Here is a 15,328-nt window from a genome sequence, read left to right as displayed (position 1 = left end):
CACACACACACACACACACACACACACACACACACACACACACACACACACAATGTAAATCCTTTTCTTTGACCTGTTTCTTCTTAGCCAGCTCTATTTCTACTTTTTTCATGGCACTTATCACTTTCTAACATCCTCCATACTTTATTTATTTATCATGTCTATTATTTATTGTATGTCTTTTCCTACTAGAACAGTCTCTGTGAAGGCAAGGATATTTGCCTGTTTTGTTCACTGATGTTTCCCAGTTCCTAGAATGATGCTGGCATGTGGTAGGCACTCAGAAATATTTGTAGAATTAATGGGTGAAGTAATAGGATTAATAGGAAGAGCACAGAGGATTTTTAGGGCAGTAAAACTAGTCTATATGATACTACAATGGTAGATACATCCAAACAATGGAATATTATTCAGTACTAAAAAGAAATGAGCGATCAAGCCACAAAAAAGAACATGCAGGAAGCTTAAATGCATATTACTAGGTGAAAAAAGCCAATCTGAAAAGGCTACTTGGAAGTTAGGGGTTTTAATATGAGAAACAGAATCGGAGTTTCTGCAATGGCATTATGTCTCCTGAATTTGTGGCCTATTTTAATGATGGCATAATTGATAATTGATGTGAATATTTCATCTAAAAATGAGTATTTTCCATAAACTATTTTTAAAAGTCCACTGAATCATTTATTATAAAAAGAAAAAAATGCCTTTTATAATTTCTCACTGGTCTCTAATGTGGACAGGTCAAAAATGTTGACAGAGGAAACCCAGGGACTTGGTGTGCTTTAATTAGCTCTTTTTCACTGACCCCAAGTGGGTCTGCCAATATGTGACATGAGGCTCTGTCTGCCTTAGACAGACTCATCTGCTCTTTGTAAATATGCACCTCTATGGCAATGGACTGTAACAAATAAATGCCACCAAATTATCAAACACCTGAATTCCTGATTGCTGACTGTGTGATTGCCTACGTTTTTAGAAAAACATTTAAAAATCCTCCATCATCTAAAGTTTGATGGTTAATGTGGAGCAAACAAGAGGAAACCATCTTTTGTCCACCCACCCATTTCCTCTGTCATATCAAAACCCTTTACCCAGCCATATAATCTCTTTCCAGTTTCCTGGCTACCAGCTCTTCAACAACAGAGCTCAGAAATATAGATTTGCTCAGTTTTTAAATGAGATTTGATGATATCTAGGGACCATTTTGTTTCCCTACAGGGCACATACTGCCAGTTTCATAATGAAAGTAAATTAAAAAAAGTAACATTCACTTTCCTGAAATTTGGTTTGTGGCAAATTGGATTGGAATGTACCCTTCTGCTGGGGACCATCAGTGGCTCAGGACCATTTTGTCCACCACTGTATGCTTTGGAGTAAAGACAGTCCCCAAACAACAATAACAGAAGACTGAAAATAATCTCTGAGTATGAGCTTCCCTAAGAAAAAGATAAAAATACTCACTACAGACATAAAAGTATAATGCCATATAGCCTTCTATTTTACAAATAATACATTTAGAAGAATATATTTAAGAATATGAAATATGTCACAGCAGACTACTTCTGCTCCTAGCTATCTCCTCCTTTTCTTCCTCCTCTTTCTTCTTCTTTTAATGTGGCTACTTTTAGGGCGAGATATACTGCAAGGCACTCCTATGCATTTTTTGCTCAGTTTATGTACTTACTTTTGCTTCTGTTTATTTATTAGCACAGTCCCTTTAAATCCATTAGACACCTACCCAAGGTGGACACTATATTAGAGGAACTAACCATTTCAAGAGTTTAGTTGACTCATTTCATTTACTGACAGATAATTTCTCCCAATTTCCATACAAAACGTGCTTATCAATCTCACTTTGCACTGTTTCCTAGCTGGATGAATAAACATCTCATCCATAGATAATATCAGGTAAACCAAATGCAAGTATGCAAATAAGCAGCACACTTCTTTGTCCAATAGCACAGTTAGGGCATTTTTCTTTAGTCATTTATTTGAATGTGCAAAGGAAATCAAACTTTTTATTTTTTAATAAGAGCTTGTGAAAATATAACTAATGAGAAATAAAGTTATCTGATGCCCTCTAGTAGAACAAGTTAGGTTGTGGATTTAAGTGCATAACATCCTTACCAGTGACATGGTATCTGTCTAGGCCTTACAGCTACTCTTGGCTGGGGATGAACAAGGGCAGTGACTTGATGTTAACTTGACAGGAGTTCAGAAGGGGTCTTTTCATATTATTTGGGTGTTTCTCATGGGCCAATGTAGATTATAGAAAGCAGGATGTGTGTGGCAGGAGAAAGTGAAGGGGAGAACCCTGCCACCATCCTACCTGTCTTCTTTTGATTCAAATCCACTCTGGAGAAATGGGAACTGGTGAGTAGGTCACCCAAGATAAATTCCAAAGCACCAAGAAAAATTCTCTAGAAAATTTTTTCCCTAACAAGTGTTCTCCAAACGAGTTCAGTGGACCACATCGGTGAAATGAGGTTCCAGAGAATTTGTGACATCTTCCTATTTTGTTGTTTTCCCTCTCAAATTGTGTGGAAAAACTTTAGGATTTTTCTCTACCTGCATATCTTACAACTCTTCCCATGGGTAAATGATTCTAATCCTAGGATTAAACCAATCTATTCTAAACAAGAAAGAAAGAAACCTCCCCCAGAACCATTAAGTGGATCAGTGTTATCATTACCCTCCAGATTGGACCAACTGAGGAGAAAGAGGTAAAAGATTGGTGTAGGCTTTGTCTCCTCGGTCATCCCAATATGAGGCTGGACTTGACTACATGCAAAATTTCAATAAGGAAGCCTTATTTATAATTAATTATGAAAACAGCACCTGCTTCTTGATATTTACAATGAGCTGTATTTTATTTTTGTACATTCTCATATCTGTTCGAGTCAAGAAAAATCAACTCATGTGGGTCTATTAGAGAAAGGACCACATTACCAGCTTTAAAATTAGCTTTCTGCAAGTCAGCTTTGCTGATGTGCTCTACAGATGGGATGTATTTTCACCCAATCAGGAAATACTTCAAAGCGAACCAAGGCAGCATTGATGGGTTTTTGTAAGATTTTATATCTTCCTTTATAGAACTCCAGTGATGGGCCAGATTTTCAAGGATTTATTTCAATATCATGTGCTTTGTTTTTAACCTCTAAATCATTTTTGTTCACATAAATGAATACCAGTGATTCAGATTTTTAAAATACCCCTTGGCAGATGAACAAAATTCCTCTGGTCTTTTATGTAAACATAATCAGGCAGGTATTAGACTATCACTCTGCACATGAATACATTAACTTTCAGTGGCTGGCAAACCTGCTCCTATGCCAGAGGTCAATGGAGCCCAGGAGAGAATAACTGACTAGGGAATAACAGGCTTTCATACCCAAAATGAACTGCTGACCCAGCTTCAATAAGACCTGGGGTTTGACAATTTTTCCAGATATGATGATAGATTTGTGCTGATCTATTGCCCATTGCCTGTTCCCACTGTGATCAATATCATGCAGTAATAAGATGGCTGACTGAGGACAAGAATGCTATTTGTGACTTGATTCACCACATACTGAATTCTGCTGTACAGTGACTATGAGGCTCCTGTTCTTTCAACATATTTTATTACTGAAGTATTATGTTGAACCATATGAAAGTGATGTTTTTGTCAGTCAAAATAAGGAAGTTGAACATCAGTTTTTTTCATATGATTCAAACCAATACAAAAAGAACTTCTTTAAAGGATTGTTTTGTCATGTCCTTTTAGCACAGTCTAAAATTGTTCTTAATTCTTTGTTGTTGTTCTTGTTCTTATTTCCTGCTGGCTTATTTGTCTTTTTAATAGTGTGGAAGTGGTTTTTATGGTTCTCCTCTATGTTTCTTGACTACTTTGCATAATTTAGCAAGAAAGACTAAATATCCCTCTTTTATACCAACAATACATTAAACAGAACACAAATCCTAAGCCTAAATCTTTCTTCATTAAATTTTTAAGGAAAGAAACACAATATTGTTGAGCCGAGTGATCTCATGACAATAAGCAAAACTGTGTCAGCCAGATGACTGCTGGAGTTTTGCTGAGTGGTCTACACAATCTGAAATAATAACAATGTGTCTCCTGCAGTCAGTACCAGTCCCTTCTCCGTGGATGTATTTACAGTGAGTCATATAAATCTTCAATCCCTCACTCATATCTCAGTGCAAGGCATTTCCCAGGAACTTCCTGGAAATTACAAAAGCATGAATGAATCCAAAATGTCAACTTAAAAAAATACATTCTCAGTTCTAGGCCATGCTTGGTAGAAAACATGAAAAGAAAAAACTTTTTTTTTTTTTTTAAGTAAAGATGATGGATTCATTCAATATTTTGTGAAAAAAAACCCAAGTCACCTAGTTAACTCTCAATCTCCCAAAAGAATTCAAGGCCATAAGAAATATCATTTTGACAACCAGATGCCTGAAGTAACTCTGCCAGACTTCTTTCACATTTTCACAAGATTAAACCTCACCGTATAGTACATCTTTAATGATTTAAGCTAAACTTAAAAAAAAAATAAAAAACTATTCCAGTAGATGAAAATGTATCTAACTTTATATTTGCTACAGACGTCCTCTGTCAAACTGGGAAATTCACTTAACCTTTCTTATATTAAATTCTCCAACATGTGTGTTAAATACATAGATAATTAGTGAAGCATGCAATTGTTAAGAGTGTGTTAATTCAGTCTTATTGATTTTAGCCATTCTCAAGTCCTGGTGTACTTAATTATCCAAAAGTTATATTGAATATGAGCAATATCACTTTTATTGTTACCATTTCAAAAAAGAGTTTTAAGAAGGCTAATCAATAAATTAATGTAAACACTTTTGAAAATGTCAGATTCCCTAGAGATCACCACACTAAGTGAAGTAAGCCAGACAGAGAAAGACAAATATCATATGGTATCGCTTATATGTGGAATCTAAAAAAAATGATACAAAATGAACTTATATACGAAACAGAAATAGACCCACAGACATAGAAAACAAACTTATGGTTACCAAAGGGGAAAGGGGGAGGGAGGGATAAATTCGGAGTTTGGGATTAACATATACACACTAATACATATATAGAAAATGGATAAACCAACAAGGACCTACTGTATAGTACAGGGAGCTATACTCAATATTTTGTAATAACCTATAAGGGAAAAGACTCTGAAAAAGAAAAGATGTATATACACACACACACATATATATGTATAACTGAATCACTTTGCTGTATGCCTGAAACGAACACAACATTGTAAATCTACTGTACTTCAGTTTTTTAAAAGAGAAAATGTCAGATTCTATACAAACATGCTAAACAGTAATATTTGTCATTACAAAATGCTTGAACTGCCCTTTTCCTTTGGTAGCATGAGAATCCACCTTCCTCTGATATGGAGTGGGAGAAGGGAATAGAAAGTAGAGTATGAAAAAACCCTCCTAGTACCTCAACATGAAAGGGGATGATGGTCAGTGGGTGGGTAAATATAAATTGGATTCCCCATCCTTCAGCTGTGTTTCTTTCTAGAAGAGAGGCTGCCTGGCTTTTTCTATGGGAGCTGAAACCTGTGAAAAGATGTTATGTCCTAGGAGTGGGCAAGGACCTTAATCTAAATCTCAAGGGAAGAACATGGCTGCTGCTTAAGAGTGACTGTAGGAAAGATCTAATTAGCCCGAGAGTGCCTGCAGCCATCCACACCTGCTCAACCCACTACCGGAAGGGTAAGCCTGCCCTGGGCACTCTGCCATTTTAGTACCTGTGTCTCCAACCCATCATCTTTCCTGGGGCCAGGACTAGGGCACAGAATTTAAAGGAGCACCAGAAAATTTAGTAGTCAAGATAAATAATATTTTTAAAAATCAAAATTAATACAAAAAGTCCATGATAAACAAAATATCAAAACTGTAAATAAAGACATGCTCAATATTACTACTTACCTCCTTTTGCCTCAGCTCATTATGGCTTGGCAAGATGTTGTTACTAATTCTGACTTTACTTAAAATTTTATTGAGCTTTTTTGGCATCTCCGTAAATGGGGCACCTCAGGGAAGTTCCGGCCCTGACATTCTTTTCTTACTTTGTCTGTTGTTTTCTGACTAGCTCACACTCTCACTGGCTCCTGACCTTACATCACCTCCTGACTATGGCTTCGATCTTTTCTTTCGATAGTCTAACCTCCAAGAGATCAGGGAGTGCGTCTGTTTGGTTCATAACTGAACCTTTGGCACAGTGCCTGGCATACGGTAGCTGCTTCATAAGTGCTTGTTGAATGAATAGAAGGAAAATCTCTTGGAGCTCAACGCTGCCCACAGTTTTCTTGCATGATTATGTGGATTGAAAATGCCTCTGGCTGGACACCTACCCCAGAGTCTATTTTGGGGGCCACATATCCCTTTCCAGAATTTTCCTGAACACTATGGATGGGAAACCAGAAACAATATATTTTGAGGTTTGAAAAAATCAGAGTTGGTAGATTTAGGTAGATTCAAATGGAATCAAAAAGATGATTAAACTTACTGGGGAAAAAAAGCAATTAAAATAATGTAAGGGTATTTTCAAATTATCTATTTTGCAAAAGATCCAGAAGGGTATGGTGATTTACATTACTGGAGTTTTATTTTTTTGTTTTTTCTAGCGATACCTGAAATTTCATAAGTTTGGTGAGTTCAGGTCACTTACCTTCAATGGTACACTGGTCAGGGACTGGAATCTTCTTTCCCATTTCCACAGCATATGCTTTCACTTTACTGAGGTTTTCCTTTAAGTGCAAGTAGAGCTTATCATGGTATTCTACAGGCCTTGAGGTTGTATCTGGAGTTTCTTCCTGATAGTTTTCTTTAACTGTTTCTGGCAAATTCTCAGATTCTATATGTATAATACTTGGGTGTGAAACTGAAGAATTTACCAGTTGTGATCCATCAGTGTCTCCCTTAAAGGGCGACCTGTCATGTCCTTGGCCAAGTGGGTCTATTTCTGAAAGAGAGATGCTGGCTGGCGTATCTCCACTCTCTACAAATTCCCCATCCTCTGAACTCAAGTCATTCGTTAGCGCGGTGTGCAAAGCCAAACTCTTTGACCTACAATACAAACAAAGGGAAGGCTGAGGCAGGTAAAGAAGCTGGGCTACCATTTACTGACAAGAAAAAGAAAGAATAATAGCACTGGGGCAAAAGGTACTTCCTCTAGAGTGTGAAACTGAAAATTGGTGCTACTAACAGAATTTGATAAAACATACACATTATGTAATAAGCTAAACCTTTGTAGATCTAGGCTACCTCCCAAAACAAAGATTTAAAAATCAGTTTCATGGCAAAAGTGCCTGGGAAATGGTGAACTTACATATTTATATTCTTTTTTCTACTTTTGCTTCTGCTTTTTCATCAGAAATCAAGAAAAGCTTTTGACAGTCATTCTCAATATCAGCATATTTATATTTAAGAAGTGTTTTTAAAAAATAAACCATAGGTTTGTGACTTTTATTTGAATTCTCCTTTTAATATAGCGAGCTTCTTTGGATAACGAAAGCACTGTGGATGAATTTTGCTATAGGTAAAAGATATTTAAAAACCACTTAATAGAAGTGTGATAACAAAACTAATAGCAAACATGAAGCACATATTCTAAAAACCAGCCAAACAAAATTTATACCTATTAAATCTAATGTCTTTTCTTTCCTCCTTAGAAATTTGGTCCAAACTATATCTTCTGATTGAGCCAGGGGTGTTGCCCTCAGCATTTATTTTCTCTTCAAAAGCCTGTATTTTAACCTGGAGCTTTTCATGATCTTCATTTTCATCAACAGTGAGGCTGGCTTCTTCCAGCTTCTCAAGAAATTCGATTTCAGTGCTGAGTTTTCTCCTAAAAGAATGAAAATCATTGCATTCGATGCTCATCACACATACCCTTCAGAACAATGTTAACTGCTAACTGCTTCTTATTCAAAACTGAAAACTGTACATGCTCACTTTTTTAATTTGTCATTTGACAAATATTTATTGAGTAACTACTGTGGACACAGGTCTTTGAAAATGCTTCTACAGTGTATTCTGCCAGAAGTTTAGAAACATTGGTGTTTATGGCAACTTTGTATGAGAAATCCTTTTGAAGGATTCAGAGGATGAAAAGCAGTTTTTATGGTCATCTACCATATTCTTATCTAGCTTTCCAAAGCATGCTTTCATATGAAATTCATGCCAGGAATTTTCTAGAAAACTTATATATGCTGATCTGTTTGTACTGAAATTATTAGAATAAGAACATTTCAAATGGACTGTGTAAACTCATGGTTTTGTTATTTTAAGGAAATCAGTGGGACTCTTCCATTTTATGAAGCAAGAAAAATCTTTCTGAATTTTATTATGTTGGAGGAAAGAGGTTTTCCATGAATGACATTAATAGTTCCAAATATCTTGTATAGTAGAATTTATAAAACACTCTGTGGGTCATTAAAATTACCTCCTTTAAGGCAGGGGCTATTTGTGAAATAACTTTGTTACCTCTCTAAGGGCTAACAGTGGCTTAGATAGAGTAAGATCCCACAGACAAGCTGCAGAAATAGCTCACTGATGCTCACTGAGGTGCTGAATGATCAGAGAAAAGTAGTATGCATTTATATTCCCTTACCTGCCTTCTAATATCGAGCCAGACTAGAGCTACTTTAATTTCAATTTAATAATCACTATCAATCATATAATTTGGGGTTAGGATTAATTCTTTCCTTATAAACACAAGGGTTAATAATCTCTAGGAATCCATTCACCAAGATGGCTTAATAATTCTGTTGGTTGTCTGTGTGTATTTACTTGGTTTTCGTATTTTTCCTAGAGGTTGAGGGAAGGCGCCTCAAATTCACAGAAAAATCCTGGCTTTTTCAAACATATGGCTATTTTTCCATAAGGGCCAAAGTAAACCTGTCATATTTCTTAAGTTAGGGTGAGAAAATAAAATCTCGGTTTTCTTAGCGGCACTGCTTTTTTAGGGAAAACCAACATAGAGGGGCTGTTGATCATTTTTTTTCAGTTACTTTCCACCTATTCTGGGGCCATGTCTGTGGTGGGCATTGTTGAAGGGTTGGATCCTGCAGCTTTTCTGACTGGCCCAGAGAGGGGTCCTGGCCTTGAGGGAGGGTTCCTAGTTTTGGGTCCTCAGGGGTTGGAGTCCTCCTGTTAGTCCAGCCCAGGGAGAGATGCTGAAGGTGAAAACTGGGAAGGAGAGTAGATCATACATTAAGTAATAGGACACTGTTTATTGTGTAATAAGCTATTTCTGAGAAAATTTAAATGCATTTTTAATATAACTTTTATAGGCTTCCTATGGTTTTGCATAGATAATGAAAAACTTATTTTCCATCCCATGATTGAGTGAAATATACATGAGTAGATTTCAAGAACCAGCACATGGGAATAAATGCTCATCTTGAACACGTTTCCCTTTCTGACACACATAAGATACTGGATGCCCACAAACACATGGGAGGTTTTTACATCTTCCAGCCAGAAGATTCTAAAAGCTGAATTTTTACTCCTATTCCAAATAAAATCAAGATAGTGCTGTCACTGGATGGTATTTTAAAAACCATCATGATTACAAAGGTTAATTTTAAAAGATCATTCTCAAGATGAGAAATTTGGGGGCAGTATTTATTTTCTATCTATGTTAGTCCATGTATAGTCGCCAAACTAAAGAATTCCTCTGGTTCCTTGGAACCTAATCACATTTCAAAAATGAAAGATACCTTTATTTTTGAACTTTATTTTAGAAATTTCTATAGATGGGATTATTAAAACTTAAAAATTTGTGAAGCACAAAGTATACCCCAATATGTATATATCAGATGTTGAGCATTAAACAAATTTTTAAATCTCAAAACATACAAGTTGTTAGAGGTATAGTTTCTTATGCATTTACTAGTTTCTTCTTTCTACATAAAGCTCTGGGTTATAACAACAGTTTAAATAATAGCATTTTCTTCCAAAAAACTTCAAATTTCACATGATTATAGTAAATCTCCCTCAATAATTTTATTGGATCAGTTTCTGATTTTTTTAAATAAAATTTTCTTACTTATGGAGATCTTTTATTTCATGTCCTCTTCATACCAATTTCCCCATCTACAAAATAGAGATAATAACTATACTTAACTCATAGGGTTGTTGGGAAGCTGAAATGACAGAATCGGGGTGAAGCACTGTTCCTAGCACAAAACAGGAAGTCAGGAGATGTTAAATTTTATTATTATTATTAATTGTTATTATTATTATTACTCCTCTGGAAGCTTTATCTGTCCTTGTCTAGGCATTGTGTTAATGTAAAAAGGAAACACCAATGGCCTAGACACAGGCAGATCAATATTCCATAGCCTGGAAGGTACTGATGTCCCCTGGAGAATGCTACGGCATCAGACTTTAGGAGAGGACAGTCACCCAGCCCCCTTTCCCTGCCCCTGTCTCCAGTCACCAAGTGTGGGCTGTTAAGCACCATGGACTGTGTGAGTCAGAGCTCTCGCACCTGGGAGTATGCCTCCCTTCACCTTCAGACTGCCTTACGGCATCCCCGAGGGGACTCTGGGCATGAAAGAAGTTATGGGTTAACCCTAGACATCCGCTGACCCAAGAGGGTTAGGTCAGGTGCCTCTGGGGCAGGTTGCCAGGTATCCAGCCAAATGTGAATTTCAGATAAACAACAAATATTTTTTTTAGTATAGGTATGTCTCTAATGGGACATAGTAAAAAATGTATTGTACTATACTAAAATGATTATACTCATACTAAAAAATTATTTGTTCTTTACCTGAAATTTAACGGGATGTCTTGTATTTCTATTAGTTTCATCTGGCTACCCTATTCCTGGGTAAATCCCTGCTGCTCAGTGGGCAGGGAACTATAATGCTCGTCCTTGTTCCCCTGTGCCTGGCACAGTGCTTGACACTCACAGGTACCTGAAGTGTTTGCAGAATAAATGAACTGAGACCACCTACATCTCTGAAGCCAGCCTGCTCCCTGCACCCACAAAAAACCCTCTGGAGGTCTACCAGATGTCTGTGAAGCACTGGCTGCTTCTCCTGGTCCTGGTCTCCCCCTACTCACAGGGAGGAGGGGATGGGGCAGTGTCGTTTGGTAAATATCAACTGTGGATAGAAGCAAGGAGCAAGAGTAGGAGTGAAAAGAGGGATTTGCAAAGGGCTAAATAAGTAAAGAAGCAACAATAAAATGTCTGGGCCAGAAAAGTAATCTCTAGATACAAGGCTGATGAGGGTCACTGATGAGTAGGTTTCTCACCACAAAGAATTTCTCTCTTATACACGATCTTTCTTGTTTTTATGATTTGGAGATTTTATAACACAGGAGTCATGGGATAGGGGTGGTAATGAAGGGCCTCCAAGGTAGCCAAAGCCACAAGATGGACCAGAGAGAATTTTCTGTTACTGACCATCAATCCACCTGGATTTGTCACAGAGTTTTGCTGGCAGAGAATTAGGATAAGTTTTTGTTCCAATAGGTTGAAAGGTCAGAAAATAGTAGGTAGAAGTTTGAATTTATAAAAAAAAACTCACTGCTCTTTGACCTCTCTTGGTTTTTAAATTTAGTATAAATAGATAGGAGAGAATTGTTCAAAAACAAAAATCTTTTAGAGAGAGAAACTCTGCATTCCTTTTAGAGCAAAGAAATGCATCACAAATGTGAAAGTATGGGTGGAGAGTGGAGGTCCCGGTCCTGTTTACATTTATTTGTGGGGGCCAGGGAGTTGGGCTCATGCAAGGGGGTTGTTATTTTTTTTTTCCATTTGTTGCTTTTAACTCCAGAGGTAATTTTACAGAAATCTTTGTCAGAGTTCTATAATCCCCTAAATATTAACTTGGCTTTAACTCAACATGCCACATTACAAGAGGCTCAGATGATTTCCAGTCTGAACAGTTTTTGGTGTCTATTGCCAAGGTAAAGTTTGTAAAAGCATCTCTAGGGATACCCAGGAGGGGCAGGGGAAGGCCTAATTATCTCCCTCTTGTGTGAGCGGGACTCCCCCTTAGAAACGAATTGGTCCTTGGGCAGTTCACTGCTCTCACTAAGCTGGGAGATGAGACTATAAAGCTGACAGAGGTGGAGAGATTGGCAGCCTCTCCTCCTGGCTCCTTAAATCAAAGAAAAATAATATTAGTTAACTTTTGATGAGCTTGGCTTATGATCCCATGCCCAGGGTATGTATCCTGCAGAGTTGAGCTTGTTAGAGGAGAAGTAGGAGAATATGATGGACCAAATCCACATAGGAGTCCTAAATTCTTAGGATGTTATGTTCCCTACTCTTCAGCAGTGTCTTGGGTCATCAATCATCATAAGAATGACAGAGATGATCCCCCAGCTCCACGGCACTGTCGTCTGTTTTGGAACTGAAATGAGTAATGCCTCTGGAAAAGCTAAAATTGAATACTAAGGGAAAGGACGATGTTGAATCCAAATTCTTGGTACTCTCTTCTGCCCCTGACTGCCTCAGTGCACAAGAGCAGAGACCAGCAGGTGCTCAGTTATATGGGCACCAGAACATAGAACTCGCTGAAATGAAATGACTCCATGGTTTATTTCATCCACAACAAGATTCTTTTTAGGGGCTTCGAAAGGAGAGCGTGGCTGGGAAATAGACTGAATATGGCCTTCCAGGGAAAAGATCTAGGTTTATGACTCCAATCTCCTGTTAGTGACAGGCAAACCTCTTTATGACTTTTCTGTTATCTAAAAATGGGATCAATGATACTGTATCACCAGATTGCTGAAAACATTATACAAGATAATGGATTTGACAGTGTAGCCCAATACAGAATGGGCATGAAAATGTCAAATGGTAAAACTCTAGGTGGCTACTGCCCAATGTGGACATTTGATACCGAAAGAAGGCAGCTTGTACAGGTGATACCAAACCTGGAAGATAAGCTTCTTCTTTTTCTAAGCCAGGAAGGACCATACAGTCCCTCCTACCTCTGCAGCATCCTAAAGACTGTGGACTATAGGAGAGCGACCCTCCCTACTGTGTGAGCATACAAGGACTGGGATATAGAAATGGTCGATTTTTTAAAAATCTCTGTACTTCAAGGATGAATTCTGAGCAATTGCAGGCATGGAGAGAGAACGTTCTGCTAATAGAACAAAAGTTTAAAAGTCCTGATACGAGGAAGTGATCACTCTAATACAGATGCTCAGTCATTTGTTCTCTTTTCATTAAACCAACACAAGAAGGAATGAGACACAGAAAAAGATCAGCAAAAAGTGCAAAGCCCCTGCCCTTGCTGCTTAAAGTGAGGTTGCTGGACCAGCAGAATCAGCATCACCTTAGAGGCTGTTGGAGATGCAGAGTCTCGGGCTCCATCCCAGACCTGCCGAATCAGAGTGTGCACTTTAACCCAATCCCCAGGTGTTCCAGTGCATATTCAAGTTTGAGAAGCACTGGCCCAGGCACTGAAAGAACAGAATCTTAAGCAGACCAGGGCAGAGGCACTTTCCCTTAATCAAGCAAAGCTGCCAGGGGTTTCACTAATTCTGTAGTGAGGTGAGACTTAATAAACTGTGTGTGGGACTTCTCTGGTGGCAGAGAGGTTAAGAATCCGCCTGCCAATGCAGGGGACATGGGTTCGACCCCTGGTCCGGGAAGATCCCACATGCCACGGAGCAACTAAGCCTGCGCTCTAGAGCCCGTGCTCCGCAACAAGAAAAACCACCACAATGAGAAGTCCGCACACTGCAAAGAAGAGTGGCCCCCGCTCGCCACAACCAGAGAAAGCCCGCGCACAGCAAGGAAGACCCAACGCAGCTAAGTAAATAAGTAAGTAAATAAATAACTGTGTGTTATTTGGAGTGTGGTAAACTGTATGCAGTTCCCTCACATTCCATAGCTTTATCCTTCTCAAGCCTTCCAGGGTCTTTATCAGTTCTGAGGTAAAGGTACCTTTTCACCTTTTGCCCCTGACAGATACTGGTTCAGATGATGATGAACCATACCGGAATCATTAGTCAAGGTTCCCGAGCCTAGAATGGGCAAACCTGGTGAGCGGCAGCCTTACCAGAAGGCTGACAGGTCCTAATGAATTGTCATCTGGATGTGGCACGAGTTACAAAAGCACTTTGAAAATTATAAGAGAGTACAAAAATGTAACATAGTAATGTCATCAGAACACTCTGAATCAGGAGTGAGAATTGTAGAGTCAACACGCTCCTCCTTTTCTAGGCTAACTTTTTTTCTGGGAACGTGAGCAGGTAATGGGGGCTGGCCATGAGGATTAAGGGGAGGGTATCTGCCATGAAATGCAACCACTGGGCCTGAAGAGGGAAAAAGGTAAGACGTTGTCACTCACCATCGTTTAATACTGGAAGAGCAGGGCAATGGTTAAGTTATCCTTTTTGATACATCCCCTCATCCGGTCTGCCCATTCTACTAGTGAAGCAGGCCCTTTGCCATCTCCATTTCACAGATGGAGTAGCTGAGACACAGAGACGTCGACTAATTTACTGAAGATCAACTAGTAAACCCAGCATTAAACTCAAGTATCCACCTCCAGGGTTCACCCGCTTCATACCCTCTTCCCCCTGCCTCTCAGTAGGTGTTTCCTTCAGTTTGCCTTTGACTCTACCACAGGAAGAAGCAATACATATTTTGGGACTGGTGATAGCACAGTAACCAACAAGAATTATTATATGCTAATGCCGCCGAGTAACATCCTGTGGGAACACACCAGAACAGAGTTGACATATAATCGCTGAGCAACCCTTCACAGAGGTCTGAAAAATAAATTCTGGTGTCCCCTTTAACAAAAACTGAAAGGTGTTCAAAACTCAGGAAACAGCATGCAAATAGCAACTTCAGAGTTCAATTATGATGGATACCAAAAAGGAACAGGGAGCTTTTGGGGAATGAAAATAGCAAACAGCTGGGTCATCAGGGTCAAGTAGAACTGTTTTTCTTTTTGTTTGTTTGGTTTTTTTTGCGGTACGCGGGCCTCTCACTGTCGTGGCCTCTCCCGTTGCGGAGCACAGGCTCCGGACGCACAGGCTCAGCGGCCATGGCTCACGGGCCCAGCCGCTCCGCGGCACGTGGGATCTTCCCGGACCAGGGCACGAACCCGTATCCCCTGCACCGGCAGGCGGACTCCCAACCACTGCGCCACCAGGGAAGCCCAAGTAGAACTGTTTTATCCTCAGCGGTCACCCTTCCCACAAGGGGCCGTCTAGGGTCAAGTCCCTCTCACCTCTCCTCCCACAGCACAGGTTTTCCTTTCCTCCAGACTAAAGCTCTGCTGTTCCCTGTCTTGTTTTGAAG

At 39.0% G+C, this 15,328-nt stretch overlaps 1 protein-coding gene across 7 annotated transcripts in view; it reads right to left on the bottom strand.

Annotated features, from left to right (window-relative positions):
* VEPH1 (ventricular zone expressed PH domain containing 1) overlaps positions 1-15,328 on the bottom strand; it is a 278,619-nt gene that overhangs the window by 149,856 nt on the left and 113,435 nt on the right. For 5 of the 7 annotated variants that reach the window (XM_029214795.1, XM_029214797.1, XM_029214794.1 and 2 more), the window contains exons 8-9: positions 7,679-7,888; positions 6,710-7,107 (exon numbers count right to left, since the gene is read on the bottom strand). In XM_029214795.1, coding sequence (XP_029070628.1) covers positions 6,710-7,107; positions 7,679-7,888 — 608 coding nt within the window. Of the gene's footprint in view, positions 1-6,709; positions 7,108-7,678; positions 7,889-10,093; positions 10,141-15,328 lie in introns of those variants that run through there. The other 2 variants (XM_029214800.1, XM_029214798.1) reach the window with 2 other exon arrangements.

This window comes from Monodon monoceros, unplaced genomic scaffold (assembly GCF_005190385.1).
Source record: "Monodon monoceros isolate NGI ecotype Baffin Bay Population unplaced genomic scaffold, NGI_Narwhal_1 Super_Scaffold_11, whole genome shotgun sequence".
Taxonomy (NCBI): domain Eukaryota; kingdom Metazoa; phylum Chordata; class Mammalia; order Artiodactyla; family Monodontidae; genus Monodon; species Monodon monoceros.
The sequence above is the reverse complement of the archived record's forward strand: the minus strand, read 5'-3'. Positions and strand labels throughout refer to the sequence as shown.